At 64.6% G+C, this 14,058-nt stretch overlaps 2 protein-coding genes across 7 annotated transcripts; both read right to left on the bottom strand.

Moving 5' to 3' along the window:
- Positions 1-167: 167 nt before the first annotated feature.
- On the bottom strand, positions 168-4,228 carry Six5 (SIX homeobox 5). Its single transcript, XM_042700511.1, has 3 exons — positions 3,380-4,228; positions 1,878-2,683; positions 168-1,295 (listed from the first exon to the last, which is right to left on the bottom strand). Exons 1-3 carry the CDS (start codon positions 4,174-4,176, stop codon positions 685-687), a joined length of 2,214 nt encoding a protein of 737 aa, XP_042556445.1. The 5' UTR covers positions 4,177-4,228; the 3' UTR covers positions 168-684.
- A 1,350-nt stretch (positions 4,229-5,578) lies between these two features.
- On the bottom strand, positions 5,579-13,488 carry Dmpk (DM1 protein kinase). 6 transcript variants are annotated; one of them, XM_042700517.1, is made up of 15 exons: positions 13,175-13,488; positions 11,303-11,453; positions 11,007-11,090; positions 10,824-10,919; positions 10,429-10,577; positions 10,085-10,178; positions 9,776-9,982; positions 9,434-9,697; positions 8,905-8,990; positions 7,501-7,627; positions 6,931-7,094; positions 6,749-6,846; positions 6,553-6,599; positions 6,209-6,298; positions 5,579-5,924 (listed from the first exon to the last, which is right to left on the bottom strand). In XM_042700517.1, the coding sequence occupies exons 1-15, from the start codon at positions 13,351-13,353 to the stop codon at positions 5,772-5,774; spliced, it is 1,989 nt and encodes a 662-aa protein (XP_042556451.1). In that variant the 5' UTR covers positions 13,354-13,488; the 3' UTR covers positions 5,579-5,771. The 6 variants fall into 6 exon arrangements, with proteins under 6 accessions (XP_042556451.1, XP_042556447.1, XP_042556446.1 ...); XM_042700513.1 differs by having other exon boundaries at positions 11,303-11,394; XM_042700512.1 differs by having other exon boundaries at positions 6,209-6,294; positions 11,303-11,394.
- Positions 13,489-14,058: the final 570 nt, after the last annotated feature.

Genomic DNA, 14,058 nt, shown 5'->3' with positions numbered 1-14,058 from the left:
GCCTCAGGTCCCAGGGCCTGTTGTTTAAAGTTGAGGCCTGAATTCTAGCCTCTTCCCCTGCCTCAGGAAGGCAGGCTCAGTCTTCTTGTTCTCTTTTGGGTCCTCTAGTTCTGTGTTGGGCCGCTGGGCAGGCAGATAACCCACACCCTGGCCGGTCCTATTGTCTGTTAACTATTTTAATTGAGATGGAAGCATAACACGGACCTAGAAAAATAAAGATTTTAGGATACAAACTAGACACGGTCAGGGGTGCCCCGGGATGAGAGTAAATCTTTGGTCTGGGGCTGGAGGTGAGGATGTGGATTTGAGTTCAGGTGCAGGGGTGGGGTGAACCCCCCTTCCACCTCACAGACCAGCTCTTCTCCCGCCGGGAGCTGTCTTCCGTGTGCAGGTTCCACGCAGTTCTGAGAATGCCGGCAATCGGTGGAATTATTAATGGAGTCCGGGAGGCCCGGGCTCCGAGGCCTGGAGAGGCAGCCTCGGGCAGGGTCTTTCATTCCCAGCTGGTTCCAGGTAGAGGGGAGGAGGGCAGAGCCTCAACTCAGGAGGCTCTCCCATATAGCTGGGGCCAGCATTAATGGGTTCCCCCCACCCTGCACCTCCATGCTTGGAGACGGGGCGTCTCTGGGGGGGGTCCCCGTGTCTTGAGCACCATTGTCAGGAGCAGCCACGGTGGCCAGCAGGTCACAGCTCCAGCGGCTCCTCCACAGGCACGGACTGCAGCTGGGTCAGCACCTTGGCCTCGGCCTCCATCCCCTCCTCCACCTCAGCCCCTGCCGCGGCCCCCAGGAGCAGCGCGCCGGGCTCAGCCATCCGGAGCACAGGGTGGGCACCTGTGCCCAGCCCCTTGTCCGCGTCCAGCAGCCCCTCGGCACCCGTGCTCAGCTCCAGCCCTGCTGGCCACACAGGCACGGTAGGCACGGTGGGCACGGCAGCGGGCGACACCATCAGCCCTTCCGGCGGGGGTGCAGGGAAGCCAGGCAGGAGGCTGGCCGAGTCTGGGGAGAAGGGCAGGCCGGCAGTGGTGGTGGCGGTGGCGGGGGTGGCCGTGCCGGGCGGCGGCGGGGCTTGCAGGGATAGCGTGCCCAGTGCATGGGGCTCCGGGAGGGCCGGGCTGGGGGCCACCGGGAGGGCTCCCTCGGGGACGGAGATGGCAGACTCTGGCTTCAGGGGCAGGACCTGGGAGACCAGCATGCTGGTGGGGAAGGTGGCAGTGAGGATGATCTTGCCCTGCTGCACGGCCACCCCGGTGACGATGGGGCTGCCAGACACAGGGTTGGCCAGCAGGAAGTTGCCTGGGGGGGAGGGGGGGAAGAGGAGAGGAGCTGGTTAGAGCCGGAACAATAAAGCCCCTGGAAGCCCAGTGCCGGTGGCTCATGCCTGTAGTCCCAGCCACTCAGGAAGCTGAGATCTGAGGACTGCAGCTGAAAGCCAACCTGGGCATGCAAAGCCAGGAGACTTTTTTTTTTTGTCAGTCATGGGGCTTGAACTCTGGGCCTGGGCACTGTCCCTCAGCTCTTCAGCTCAAGGCTAGCGCTCTACCACTTGAGCCACAGTGCCACTTCCGGCTTTTTCTGCTTATGTGGTGCTAAGGAATTGAACCCAGGGCCTCATGCATGCAAGGCAAGCGCTCTACCACTGAGCCACCTTCCCAGCCCCCAGGCGACTCTTATCTCCAATGGAAGTGGAGCTGTGGCTCAGGAACAGTGCCCAGGCGCTGAGTTCAAGGCCCACTACAGATCCCCCACCCCCCAAAAAAAAAAAATCCCCTGGAGGTGCAGGGGAGTCTGGCTAGAGCCTTGGGGTCCCAGGGAGAAGGAGGGGGTGAGCCACTCCCTCCCCCAGTTCCCCCCCCCACCAAGGGCAGCAGGAGTCACCTGGGGCGGTGGCAGTGGGAAGCTGCAGGGCGGGGACGCCCACCCCGGAGTTGAGGAGGTGCACGTTGGCAGGGCCGGCTGTGGCTGCCACCTTCACGGGGCTGCCCGGCCCGGCTGCCAGCAGCTGCAGCGGACCCACGGCCTGGGGCAGGGTCACCACCTGGGAGGTGGGCACCACCTGGGGCAGGTTCAGCAGCTGAGAGGTGGGGCCCAGGCTCGCAGGGTAGCCGGGGGATGGGGAGAGTGGCACTACCTGGGGGGCAGCCACGGTGGGCACTGGCCCTGGGGGCAGAGGGAAAGTGGCAGCCGGGAGGGGTCCGGGCACCACTTGGGGCAGGGATCCCGGGGCCTCCTCTCCAGCTGGTCCGGAAGCAGCCACCTGAGCCCCTTTGGTCTCGGGGGCTTCAGGTTGGGGTTCCTCCAGCCGAACCTCTCCAGTCTGAGGGTCCAAGACCAGGGCGGCCTTGGGCTGGCTGGCACCCTGGGCACTGGGCTGGGGGGGAGGGGGAGCCCCTCCCCCAGTGAGCAGCAGGGGGCCCAGGCCTGAGGCTTCACCCAGGGCCAGGCTGTTGATGATGACCGGGCTGCCATTGAGGAGCACGGCCGGGGAGCTGCCCGCCGCGGCCGCCAGGAAGCCCCCGTTCACCAAGATGGAGGAGGGGGCGCCGGCAGTGGGGGGGCTGGCCCCAGTCAGGAAGATGGAGTTCTGGGTGGGGGCCTCGGCGGCTGCGGGGGCCACGCCCCTGTCCAGGTTCTCAGGACTGCGGCTGGATTCGTCCTCGGTGGTGGGGTTCCCATCAGACTCGCTGTGGGGAGAAAGGCTCGTGACTGGTGGTCCTGGAGGACGGGAGGGGGGTGCGGGAGGAGGGAACAGAGACTGTCCACTACCCCAAGCTTCCATGTCAGGCCGGGGACCCCAGGGCCTTTGCAAGCCCGGCGGATGGTGGACACCGGGGCGGGGAGGCTGGAGCTGGGGCAAAGGGCAGCGAAGGAGAGGCTCTGCCTTGCTTTCTCTCCTGAGGTTGCTTTGGCCTCTGGCCGCGCCCCCCAGGCTCTGCCCCAAGTCCCCCGGGTCCCCTGGGGACCCCCGGAGAGCCAAGAGGTTGCTGGCCAGCTCGGTCCCCGCGTCCTTTTCCTCCCCAAGGGGGCGACGTCAGGGCAGGGGAGCGAGAGGCCGGGCCTCGGGGTGGGAGGGGAAGGGCTTGGGTTACAGGGAAACCGGAGCCGGGGAAGGTTCACGTTTCACAACAAAGGCAGGCGACCGACCACGCTGTTGGTACCCGCACCCGCAGGGGCGCAGGAGGGGGGGGGGGGGCGTGGGAGAGAGTACTGGACAGGGAAAATGGGGGCTCCCCTTCACCCCTAAAAAAAACAACCACCCAGCCTCTACCCACGGAGGGAAGGACCGACGCCCCTCAGCCCCCCCATGGATGGGGTTCTGGGGGGGGAGGGCGCGGTGGGGTGGGAAGGGGCCCCCCTGGGGGGGGGTTCTCCCCGCTCACCTTTTGCAGGGCGCGCCGCCGGCCGCCCCGGTGCGATCGCGTTGCCGCCGGTTCTTGAACCAGTTGCTGACCTGCGTGAGCGAGAGGCCGGTGAGCGCGGCCAGGCGGCGCTTCTCGTCGGGCGTGGGGTAGCGGTTGCCGCGGTAGCAGGCCTTGAGCGCGGCGCGCGAGCGCTCCTTGAAGCAGTACACCGTCTCCTCGCCGTCCCAGATGGTCTTGGGCAGCGGGAACTTCTTCCGCAGCCGGTACTTGTCCACGGCGCCCAGCGCCCGGCCGCGGGCGCGCTCGGCCTCGTGGTAGCGCGCGCGCAGGTAGAGGTCCTGCAGGAAGGCGTGGTGCGCGGCGGGGAACGGGCGGCTCTCGAGCAGCCGGTAGAGCTCGGCGTACTCGCCCCGCTGGAAAGCCACCAGGGCCCGCGCGCGCACCACCGGATCGCTGCCACGTAGGCGCTCGGCCGGGGGCAGAGCGCCCAGGAAGCGGCTCAGGCGGCCGGCGTGGCCCGCCTGGAGCAGCGCCTCGCACACGCACGCCACCTGCTCGGGCGAGAAGCGGAGGCCCGTGGACGGCTCGGCGGCGGCCTCCTGCGGGGACGATCCGGGGATACCTGGGGACCCCGAGTTCTCCGTTCCCGCCGTCGCTTCGCCCGCCCCGGCCCCGGCTGCTGCCGCCGCCGCCGCCTCACCCTCGGCCGCTTGCAAAGTCTGCAGGAGCTGGCGCGCCTCGTCCTCGTCCTCGTCCTCCTCCTCCTCGGCTGCAGCCGCCGGCCCCGCACTCGGCTCGGCAGGCAAGGTAGCCATGTTTTGCAACTTTGGGAAGTTCCTCCCTCCTTCCCCGCCTCCCTCGGGCTTTCCCCAGACCCCTCCCCCGCCTGTCCCCCTCCTCCGCCCCCCCCACGCCCTCCCAGATCGTTTCGCTGCCCCCCACCCCGTGCCAGACCCAACTCTCCACTAGGGTCTCGGTCCCTGTTGAGTGTCCGTCCCCCGCCCCGTCGGTCCGGGATTCTCCCTTTGTTTTCCCTCCGCTCTGGCCGCGCTTTCTGCTTCCCCCTCCAGCCACCCCCCCCTTCCCGCGTGTGCTTCGGGCTCAGAGCCTCAGTTTCCCCATCGGGACAACGGAGAAGGTAACGGGCCGCCCAGGAGGGCCAAGGGCGCGAAGCCGCCTCTGCCCCGAAACAGCTCTTGCAGGCCTCCGCCTCCGGGGTCCACGGCAGGCCCCCCCACTCCGCATCTCGGCGCGCGCTCCGCCCCTCGGAATTCCCGGCTCCGCAGGGGGGCGGGCCTAGCAGGGAGGAGGAGCGGGGAAATGAGCCAGAAAGTTTGCAGCAACTTTTCTTGGGTCTCGGTCCCGGGAGCGGATGCGCGTGGCCCGCACAGGCGCAGTGGAAGGCAGGGGGACGGCCGCGCGGGCTGCTGGCCCAGCCCCCTTTTTCCAGGCTGGGCCCGCACAGCTGGGCTACAGCTGGGTGGGGGCGGTGCCTCCTGCTGACTCGCTCCCCCTCCCCTATTGGCTGGATTCCAAAGCCCCGCCCCTCACCGTCCCTCCCCCCCAGTCTGATTCGACCGCTTTCCGCCCAGCTAGCTTCTCGCCAAGCCATTGGCCGCACTCACTCGCCTCCTGATTGGCCCACTGGGCAGCTTCCTCCCCCCCCCCCCACGTTTTCAGAGCGAACTCAAAAGAATCCCGAGCTTCGGGCAGAGAAGAGGGGTCTTTTATTCGCCGGGCAGGGGGTGGGGTTCTAGGTGGGGGACAGATAATAAATACCGAGGAATGTCGAGTCTCAGTGCGTCCAAAACGTGGATTTGGTGCTGGGGTCCTGGAGCCTGTCAGCCAGTCGGAGGACAAGGTCAATAGATACCCCAACCACCGAGGCGGGCGGAGCCAACTGCGGCTCCCAGAGCAGCGCACGTGAGAAGGAAGGGGAGGGGGAGGAACGCCGGAATCCTCGAAAAAGCTGGGCTGGTCAAAGCAAAGGCTCCCGGCAGAGCTGGCAGAGGTCGTGCCGAACGTTTGCCCCAGGGAACAAGGATTCGTAACGCCAGTTTTGCCAGCCGCTGGCGGGTGGGTGCGGGGAGGGTGAAAATCGGATGGCCCAACCCTGGCCTGCTGCCTTCGTAGGGCCGCATCCACGTCAGGCATCAGCGAAGAAGTGGGCGACGCCCCCCCCCCCCCCCCCCCGCAGCGGCTGAGGCATTCCTGGCCATAACCCCGCCCCAGGAGCCCGGTTCTCCTCCCACAGCCACCGCTCCTCCCTCCCCGGCCGCCAGGGGGCGGGCACGGATCACAGGATGGGAGCTGGGCCAAGACCCGGACGGGCTGCTGTGTGGACGCTTCAGGGCTGGGCATTGGCCCAAATGGGGTGTGTGGAGGGGGGGCTTGTCTGGGGCTCTAGGGTTCAGGGGGCGAAGGAGGCTCCCGGGGGAAGCCAGATGGGGGCGAGAAGGCTGGTGCGGGCCACCAACCCAGTGCGGCCCAGGGCGGCGGCACAAGCCACAGCAGCGGCGAGCAGGAGCAGGCCACGCGCCTCCGGTAGGCCAGGCCTAGGGACCTGCGGGAAGGGGGGAGGGGAGAAGGGCGGGATCAGCACTCGCCTGGCCCGGGCCCCTTAGATGGCTCTGCTCTGGACCTGCCCCGCCTCCCACCGCGAGCCGCTCCGTTCGGTCTGCTCGCGATCCTGCCGGAGCTCGTCATTGGCTGCGACGTAGAGCCCCGTTCTGATTGGCTGCCCCAGCCTCCTCCCTCCCTGTGGTGGGCGGAGCCAGAATTGAAGCACAGCTAAGCGGCGGTGGCGCGGGGTGGGCTGCGCGCAGGGGAGGGGGGCGTGGGACGTACCCGGGCAGGGAACAGCAGGTGGCGGCGGTGCAGGGGGGCCGGCCCCACCAGCGGGCACTGGCCCAGAGCCACGGCCGGGGGGCCATCTAGCTGGAGAGAGAAGGGACAGGTGACCCGATCGGAGCCCAGCCCGGCCGCCCGCAGCGGTGGACAAGAGGCAGAGAAGGGGGGGCGGGGAGGGAATTTCGGGGGATCGCTGAGAGGGATTTAGTGCGAGGTCTGCACCAGGGCAGAACTGGCAAACGTGGTGGTGCACCGTGAAAGACGTCTGCCTTCTGGAATCTTAAAGAAGTAGGATGGGGAGAGGGAAGGGAGGAGCAGGCAAGGGAAGGCAGGGGTCTTACATGGGAAGGTGGATCCGTGGCCCGGGGACTGGGGACCCCCGTGACAGCTGGAAGGAGAAGAGAGAGGCGTATGGCGCGTGGAGGGCGGGCAGGGCGGTGGCGCGGTGTGCCCCAGCCTGGGCCCCCTCCCCCGGGGGCCCACACTCAGCCTGCGCCCCCTCCTCCGCCCCAAGCCCTCGGGGAAGGCGGGACTCGCCTGTGGCTCCCTGGGCCTGTAGCAGCTCCATCCGCTCCTGCAGTTGCCGGACGCGCGCCTCCAGCTCCCGGTTCCGAGCCTCGGCCTCCTGCAATTGACTGGGGAAAAGATCGGGAGGGTGAGGCCCGCGGGTGACCCGCTGGGGGCTGCCAGCAGGCGCCGGGCCTGTGCCCTGACCCAACCTGGCGAAGTTCTGGTTGGCCGTTCGGATGGCCTCCAGCTCGCGGCTCAGGCTCTGCCGCGTGAGCACCTCCTTCTCCAGGGCCTCCTGGAGCTCTCGCAGTGTCACCTCGCTCTCGGACTCGGCCACAGCCGCAGGGGCAGCCACGGACAGGGCCGCTTCAGCCTGGGGGTGGGGGGAGACAGAGCTCAGGCTGTAGCACTGGAGTTGTACACCCCCCCTTGGGTTCCGGCCGTGGGGCTCATGGGAACCCGTGCTCTATTCCTAAAACTCAGCCCAACCACTGTCCTTCCCCCTCGAGACTCCTCCAGCTCTGGCTAAGTGCTCAGGACCAGGCCTGCTCCTGCAGAAGGTGCATGGTTTGTTTCTTGCTGTCTGCAGCCTCCCCTCCTCCCCTGGCCGGCCTTGGAGGATACATCCTGTGGATTTTAAGAAACCAGTGCTACAGTGGCCTCTTCTGATTTCTCACAGGGACCCTCTGCCCTGTGCCAGGGCCCAGGGTGGGGGCCTTGGTGCTGCCCACTTGCATCCCCTGGGAAACCTGACCACTCGGCTCCCATCTGCTACTCACCGTTTCCTGGGGTGGGGACACTGCAGGGGGCAGGGTGGGCTCCTCGCTAGGCATTGGCACCTGTGGCTCAGGCAACTGCTGGGCCTCCTCCAGTTCCATGGGTATGGAGTCTGGGATCTCATTATCTCTTGGGAGAGGGGAAGGAGTGGCTGCCAATGGGGTCTCCCTAGCCTGGACACAGGAGCAGTGCCCCAAGCAAGCCCCCATGCTTCACCAAGTTAAGGAAAACAATTGCCAAGTCCAGCTCTATATAGAGAAAGGAAGCCTTGTCCCTCCCATTACCCCAGGCCCAGGGGTGGCGGGGGAGGTTGCCTTTTCGGATCCTCCAGACACCTGGTTCTCAGGTATGTCCATTTCCTCAACAACCTCTTTCTTTAGGGCCTCAGAATAGGCAGGAGACCCAGCAAGGGTGATCTCACCCAGCTCTAAGGACCACCCCCCCCCCCAGATGTGATCCACTCTTGAGAGCAGCCTCTAGATACCAAGTCACCCTCACACTTCCCCATCTGATTTCACTGGGGGTCTGCCAACCCATCAGTCCCTCCTGGGAGACTTTGTCTCAGGACCGGTTCTGAGATGACCTGGCCTGAAGGGAGGAGGTACCTGGCTGCTGGCACCAGCACTAGCTCAGGAAGACAGGAGCTGCACTTGCCCTGTGTGAGCCAGGAGCCAGGGCCGCTGCTGGAGGAGCCCAGGAGTCCTTATTTTGCTTCAACCCGTTCTTTTTCTTGATGGTAGTGGGGCTTGAACTAAGTGCCCTGGGCATCTAGGCAGATGCTCTACCCTTGAACCACATCTCCAACCCTGATGCCTGTTTTCTAATTTACTTGGAGAAGCATGGTCATATTTGGAAGGCAGATGATCTTAAGAGGCTTTATTGTTACACAAGTAACTGGATGAGGTTTATGTTCTGTTAAAATTCCTTACAGCCTGGGCACAGGTGGCTCACACCATAATCCTAGCTAATCAGGAGGCTAAGATGTCAGGATCTCCATTCAAATCCAGCCTGGACAGGAAAGTCTGTGAGACTCTCATCTCCACTGACCCTTCAAAAAGCTGAAAGTGGAGTTGTGGCTCAAAGTGACAGAAGAAAAAAGAAAAAAGAACAAGCTTGAACAAAAAGAAAAAGCTCAAGGACAGCACCCAAGTCCCCAAGTTCAAGCTCAAGGACCAACATACACACACACAAATTCATTACAAAATGCAAATCTTCTAAGATTCAGAATGCCATGACACTATAAATAGACAGTGACTGGAAGGCTCAGACAAGGCTCTCGTGTTTTACACCGAGTCTACTGATGGGATCCTAAGCCTTCTGGGTCCTAAGACTGATCTTGCAAACTAACTGCACCCTGGTGGCCCTCCCAGAGCCTCTGTTCCCTCCAGCCCTATGGGTGCACTTACCTGAGGGCCATGCACGAGTAGGAGTAGCCCACAAAAGGCAGGTGGACACCCAGGGGCATGCCTTCCTGCATGTCTGACAGCGTCTCCTTCATAAGAGAGGCACAGGTGTGACCAGTGTTGGTCTGGGCTGGGCCCTCGCCCTTTCCCATCATGTCTCGTGTCCCTCCCAAGCCTAGCCCAACACAAGGTTTATCTAAAATGGCCTCTGCTAGGCTGTAATTTCTCTCTTCTGTAGGTGTGGCAGGGCAGGGACAGGTGAGCCCCAGGACAGCATAAGGGAGAGAGAAGTGGCTCTCTCAACTTAGACAGCCCCCTCCCCAGGAAAGCCTTCAGTGCTATACTCTGCCCTACCAGCCTTTGTGACAGTGAGGCCTCCTTAACGGGGCCCGGGATGCTAAGTCCAGGTCTCCAGTGGGGCCTCAACAGGCTCACTAGAATAAGAATGATCCAAGATGCCTGGAAGTCATTGCCCGGGCTTTAAGAAGAGAAAAGTGGCTCCCCCAGAGTGGGTGGGGCTGTAGGTACGTACCCCTCCCCCGCTCACCATGGCAGTGAGCCCATCCTCCACCACGTCGAAGTTGCATGTGTCTGTGGCACCCTCAAAGTCCGGTGTGAAGGGCGGCACGCTGTCGCCAAGCCCCTCCCAATCCAGGCCAAGGAAGAAAGGATGCTTGCGGAAGTCATCCGCTCCACCCCGGCCTAGCCGGACCTCAGCGGGGCACAGCAGCCCCTGGATGAGGTCTCGGGCCTCCTCGGGGACGCCTGTGTCAGCCAGCGGCAGAGACAGGTGCTCCTGCACGGAGGGAGGAGGTGGTGAGGGCCTGGCCATCCCGCGCAGGGGCACCGAGGACTCTTGAACACAGGCGCTCACCTTGTAGTGGACGATCTTGCCATAGGTCTCTGCCGTGGAATCGGCATAGAAGGGCGTCTGCCCATAGAACATTTCATAGGCAAACACACCCAGTGCCCACCAGTCACATTCAGGCCCATAGCTGCCAGTCCCCGGCGCGCCTCCCACGGCTTGCAGGATCTCGGGGGACAGGTAGTCTGGAGTGCCCACGGCGACCAGCGACCTCACCTACATGTGCAGGACCCAGACGCTCAGCCCCTCCCCGGGTTCCACCGAGTCCTCAAGGGGGGGCAGGGCTGCCTCCTGGGCGCCCACCCCCTCACTGCTCACCGTTCCATCCGCCCGCAGCTTGAGACAGGAGCCGAAGTCAGCCAGTCGAATGTGGCCACAGCGGTCCAGTAAGATGTTGTCGGGTTTTATGTCCCTGTGGGGAGAGAGGAGGGCGGAGAGGAGGCCGGTCCCGAAGGGCAGAGCCGCTCAGCCCGCCCCCACCAGGGGTCCCGCTACACTCTAGATCTCGCCCAGGCATGCCTAGTGAGCCCCAGCCAACAGGATCCCTCTAACCAACCTCCCAGGTAGGTCCCGCCCCTCTGGCCACGCCCCTTCCAGCCACGCCCCTTCCAGCCACGCCCAGCAGCGCACGCAGCCCGCCTGTGCCTGTCCTTGCCGCCCACCTGTGCACATAGCCCAGCCGGTGCACCGAGTCTATGGCCATGACGATCTCCGCAAGGTAGAAGCGCGCCATCTCGGCTGGGATCCGCTCCCCAAACTTGCTCAGCAGCGTTAGCAGGTCCCCACCCACGTAGTACTCCATGACCAGGTACTGGGAGGGGGGTCCTGGGGTCAGCAGCCCTGCCCAGGCGCCACGATCGCTTCTCCCAAGATGTCACTCCCCTCTCACCCCATCCCCGACCTTCGGGAAATAAAAGACCCCAGGGGAGAGATCCCAGGTTCTCCTGCGGCAGAGGCCTCCCCGAGAGCTACCTCGGCCAGGCAAGAGCAGGAAAAGAGCGGTGGAGGTCAGCTGGGGCCTGGGAGACCGGCCCTTCCAGGTCGCGGTGACCCTCACCAGGTAGTTCTCGTCCTGGAAGGCGAAGTGCAGCTGTGTGATCCAGCGCCGGTCCCCGTTCACCAACACATCCCGCTCTTCCCGGAAGCATGACACCTGCGCCGGCAACCCAGAGAGCCGAGGGGCTGAGCCGGGAGGGGGCGCACGCCCCCGCCCCCCAGGCCGGCCCGGCCCGGCCCTCACCTCGCCCCTCTTCAGCATGTCCCATTTATTCATGATCTTCATGGCATACACCTGACCCGTCTGCCTCATCTTCACCACCGCTACCTGAAAGGCCAAAGCAGGGTGGCAACAGCGGAGGCGTAGGGAAACCACGACAGCCGCCCATTGGGACCTGGCCCCGCCCCCGGCCTCAGCCCCGCCCCCGTTCCCACCCAATCCCAGGTTCCCGCTCATTCATCAATTTCTAGGGCTCCGCCCGGCTCCCACGCCCCGCCCACCCCAAGTCAAGTCCGGGCTGCAGCCGCCCCGGGACTCACCTCGCTGAACGCCCCGCGCCCGATCACCTTCAGAATCTCAAAGTCATCCCTCTGCAGCCGGACCTCCTTAAGCCTCGCCGCAATGGGCTCCGCTGAGGGTGGCCGGGGAGGAGGGCCAGTGAGAACCCGGCAGCGGACAGCCCACCCCTGTCTCCCCCCTTCTCCACACACTTTCTGGGCTCCAGGACTCTACCCCCAAGGGCTCTCCCACATACACAGCACGTGAAGTTTTGGGAATCGCACCCCGCCCTCTGGCGGAGCTACCCTTTTGAGGGCCACTCTGGGCTAGGAGGACGCAGGATGGAAAGGATAACAAATTCCTGCAGAGCGGGCGATGCTGAAGAACAGAGGGAGACGGCCCTGAGCTCCAGCCCTCAGCGAGAGCCGCAGAGCTCAGTGTTTTGTTCTGTGGTCCTACGGTGTCACAGGCTGGGAGAAGGGGAAGAGAACCAGCCCAGGGGACAGCCAAGGATGCACACCCGGAGCGTTTGTGGAGGGTGTGCCCTCAGTCTCCTGAGGGAGGCAGGAGGGTGTTTTGCAGCTGGCAATCACAGTTCAAGGCTGAGGTCCTAGAGCTGGCTGGGGTGACGCTGGACACTGGGGGAGCAGGGGAGAGAGGCTTTGCCTCCCCGAGTGGAAGAAGCCTAGACCTGGGAGACAGCATGGAGGAGGGATGGGTATGAACAGGAAAAGAGGGTTCTAGTGGGTTCTGGAGGGGAGAGGGGTTCAGGGAGACTGAGAGGCCAACGAAGAACTACTCAGGGCCAAGGATGGGGGAGGGAGGAGAGAGCCAAGACACCCAGCCCTTTTAAGGCAGCAGGAGCCCAGGCCCCCTCCCCCGCCCCAAGGCCTAGCAGGGGAGGGCCCCAGGATGCAGCCCAGGCCACAAAAGGACTGCTCCTGGCAGGACAGGCAGACCCACGCTCCCACCCCAGGTCTCAGTTTACCCTGCCAGCCCAGGCCCATCTGCAAAAAGGGGGGGGGCCTGGGAGAGTCACTGAGGCCCAGTGAGCCTGGCCTGTGGCCTCTACTTTCCCATCTTTAAAATGGGAGAGGATGGGGTCTGGATCAGAAAAGAGACAGGAGGGAACGGGGAAAGTTGGGGACCAGACACAGTGCCCAATGAAGACAGACAGGGACATACAGGCCAAGAACCAAGAGGCAGACGATGACGGACAAGCAGAGAGCGCCAGGGTGCCAGTCACAAACTAGAGTGGGCAGGGGCTGGCGCGGGCAGGCAGGGCATGAGGCTGGCTTTGAGGCAGCCAGTGCCAAAGGCCTGGAAAGACCTCTGGGCCAAGGGGCTTTGTAGGACAGCTGGGGCTGGAGAACTGGGAGGGAGCGGCTGATGTTGGGGGAGGGGAAGTGGCAAGGACCCTGCAGAGTGGACACACCCAGACCCCAAGCGGTGGAGGGCAGAGGGTGCTGGGTGGCGCCTGTGTGCCGGGCTGCTTCCCCCTCCCAGGGCCTCAGTGACTCACCGGCCCTCCCTGGACACCTGTCAGGGTTCTGGAGAGGCTGGCGCCCAACACCTGCCTGCCAGCCACGCCCCTGGCAGCTGCCCGTGCTGCCCCTCCCGCTTCCACACACCCTGGGAAGCTAGGGTAGGGGGCTTAGCCCCCAGGGGAGGGGAGAGTCTGGAGATTAAGGGCAGGCTGTGCCCAGCCTAGGCAGCCATGGCTGAGTCATGAGTCCCCTTGGCCTCTCCTGTTGACCTTCTTGTCCCATTACTGATGACGGGCTCCCACTTTGCCCCAGCACCCAGGTCCCCCCCACATAGGGAAACCTGTGGGCATCCATCCTGCCCACCCCCCAGTTTCCGGGTCCTGCCCCTGCCCCCTGCCCAGGCAGCCCATGCGGAAGGACACTTACCCCACCGCAGGAAGTCCACCACGTACTTGTCCTGGGCCAGCTCTGAGGCGCCCAGCTCCTGGTGGACGCCCAGGAGAAGGTCGAGCAGGGGCTCCAGCCCCAGGAAGCCGGGGTCCAGCACCAGCTGTTGGAGCCGCTTCAGCCGCACTTCGGCTGACATGTCGGCCAGGCTGCACCATGGCCCCTTCCCCGGCCGGGGCTCGGGGTCCTCCGGTCACAGGGCCTGGCAGCCCGCATCCACGTCCCGGAACCCAGGCCACATGTCTGCCTGTCCCTAGCTGTTCCTGGGGCCTCTCTGGCCACTTCTCTCAGTGGCTGAGGCCTCCTCCTCTTCTCCCCACCCCTTGGTCCGGCCCCCCTCCTGCCTCTCAGCTTTAACTCTTCACAAGCCAGTACCCCCCCCAACTACTCCCTCCTTCCAGGGCTCCCCAGAACTCTTTAGTACCAGAGAGCCCAGAGAATCTCAACTCTCACAACAGCAGTTCCCCCCGCCCCCCCAAAAAGGAAGACGCAGTGCTGGGAGCCATAGGTGTGAGATCGGAGCCTTTCCGCTGCCCACACGGTGGTCTAGGGGCTGCCCAACCACCACTAGGCCGGGCACTGGGGGAAGGGGCTGCGCCTGGGCAGGGGATGGAGGCCAGGGCCGCTTCTGTGACTCAGCACCCATCCACTTTGGGGCAGTTCCGTTTACCCAGGACTCCTGCCTTTACACTCACTTTTTCTTTGGCAGGAGGTGGGAAGGGAGGGGTGGGGGCTGGGATCCAGTCTGGACTGGGGATTGGGAGGGGGTCATGTTCAGGAACCAGGGCCAGGGGTGGCCTGTTGGCCAAAGTTTGGGCCGCAGGCCGGTGCTTGATCCAGGCCCTCCCCAACAAAAAAGAGAC

Source organism: Dipodomys spectabilis, unplaced genomic scaffold (genome assembly GCF_019054845.1).
Source record: "Dipodomys spectabilis isolate Male_0828 unplaced genomic scaffold, ASM1905484v1 ptg000266l, whole genome shotgun sequence".
Taxonomy (NCBI): domain Eukaryota; kingdom Metazoa; phylum Chordata; class Mammalia; order Rodentia; family Heteromyidae; genus Dipodomys; species Dipodomys spectabilis.
The sequence above is the reverse complement of the archived record's forward strand: the minus strand, read 5'-3'. Positions and strand labels throughout refer to the sequence as shown.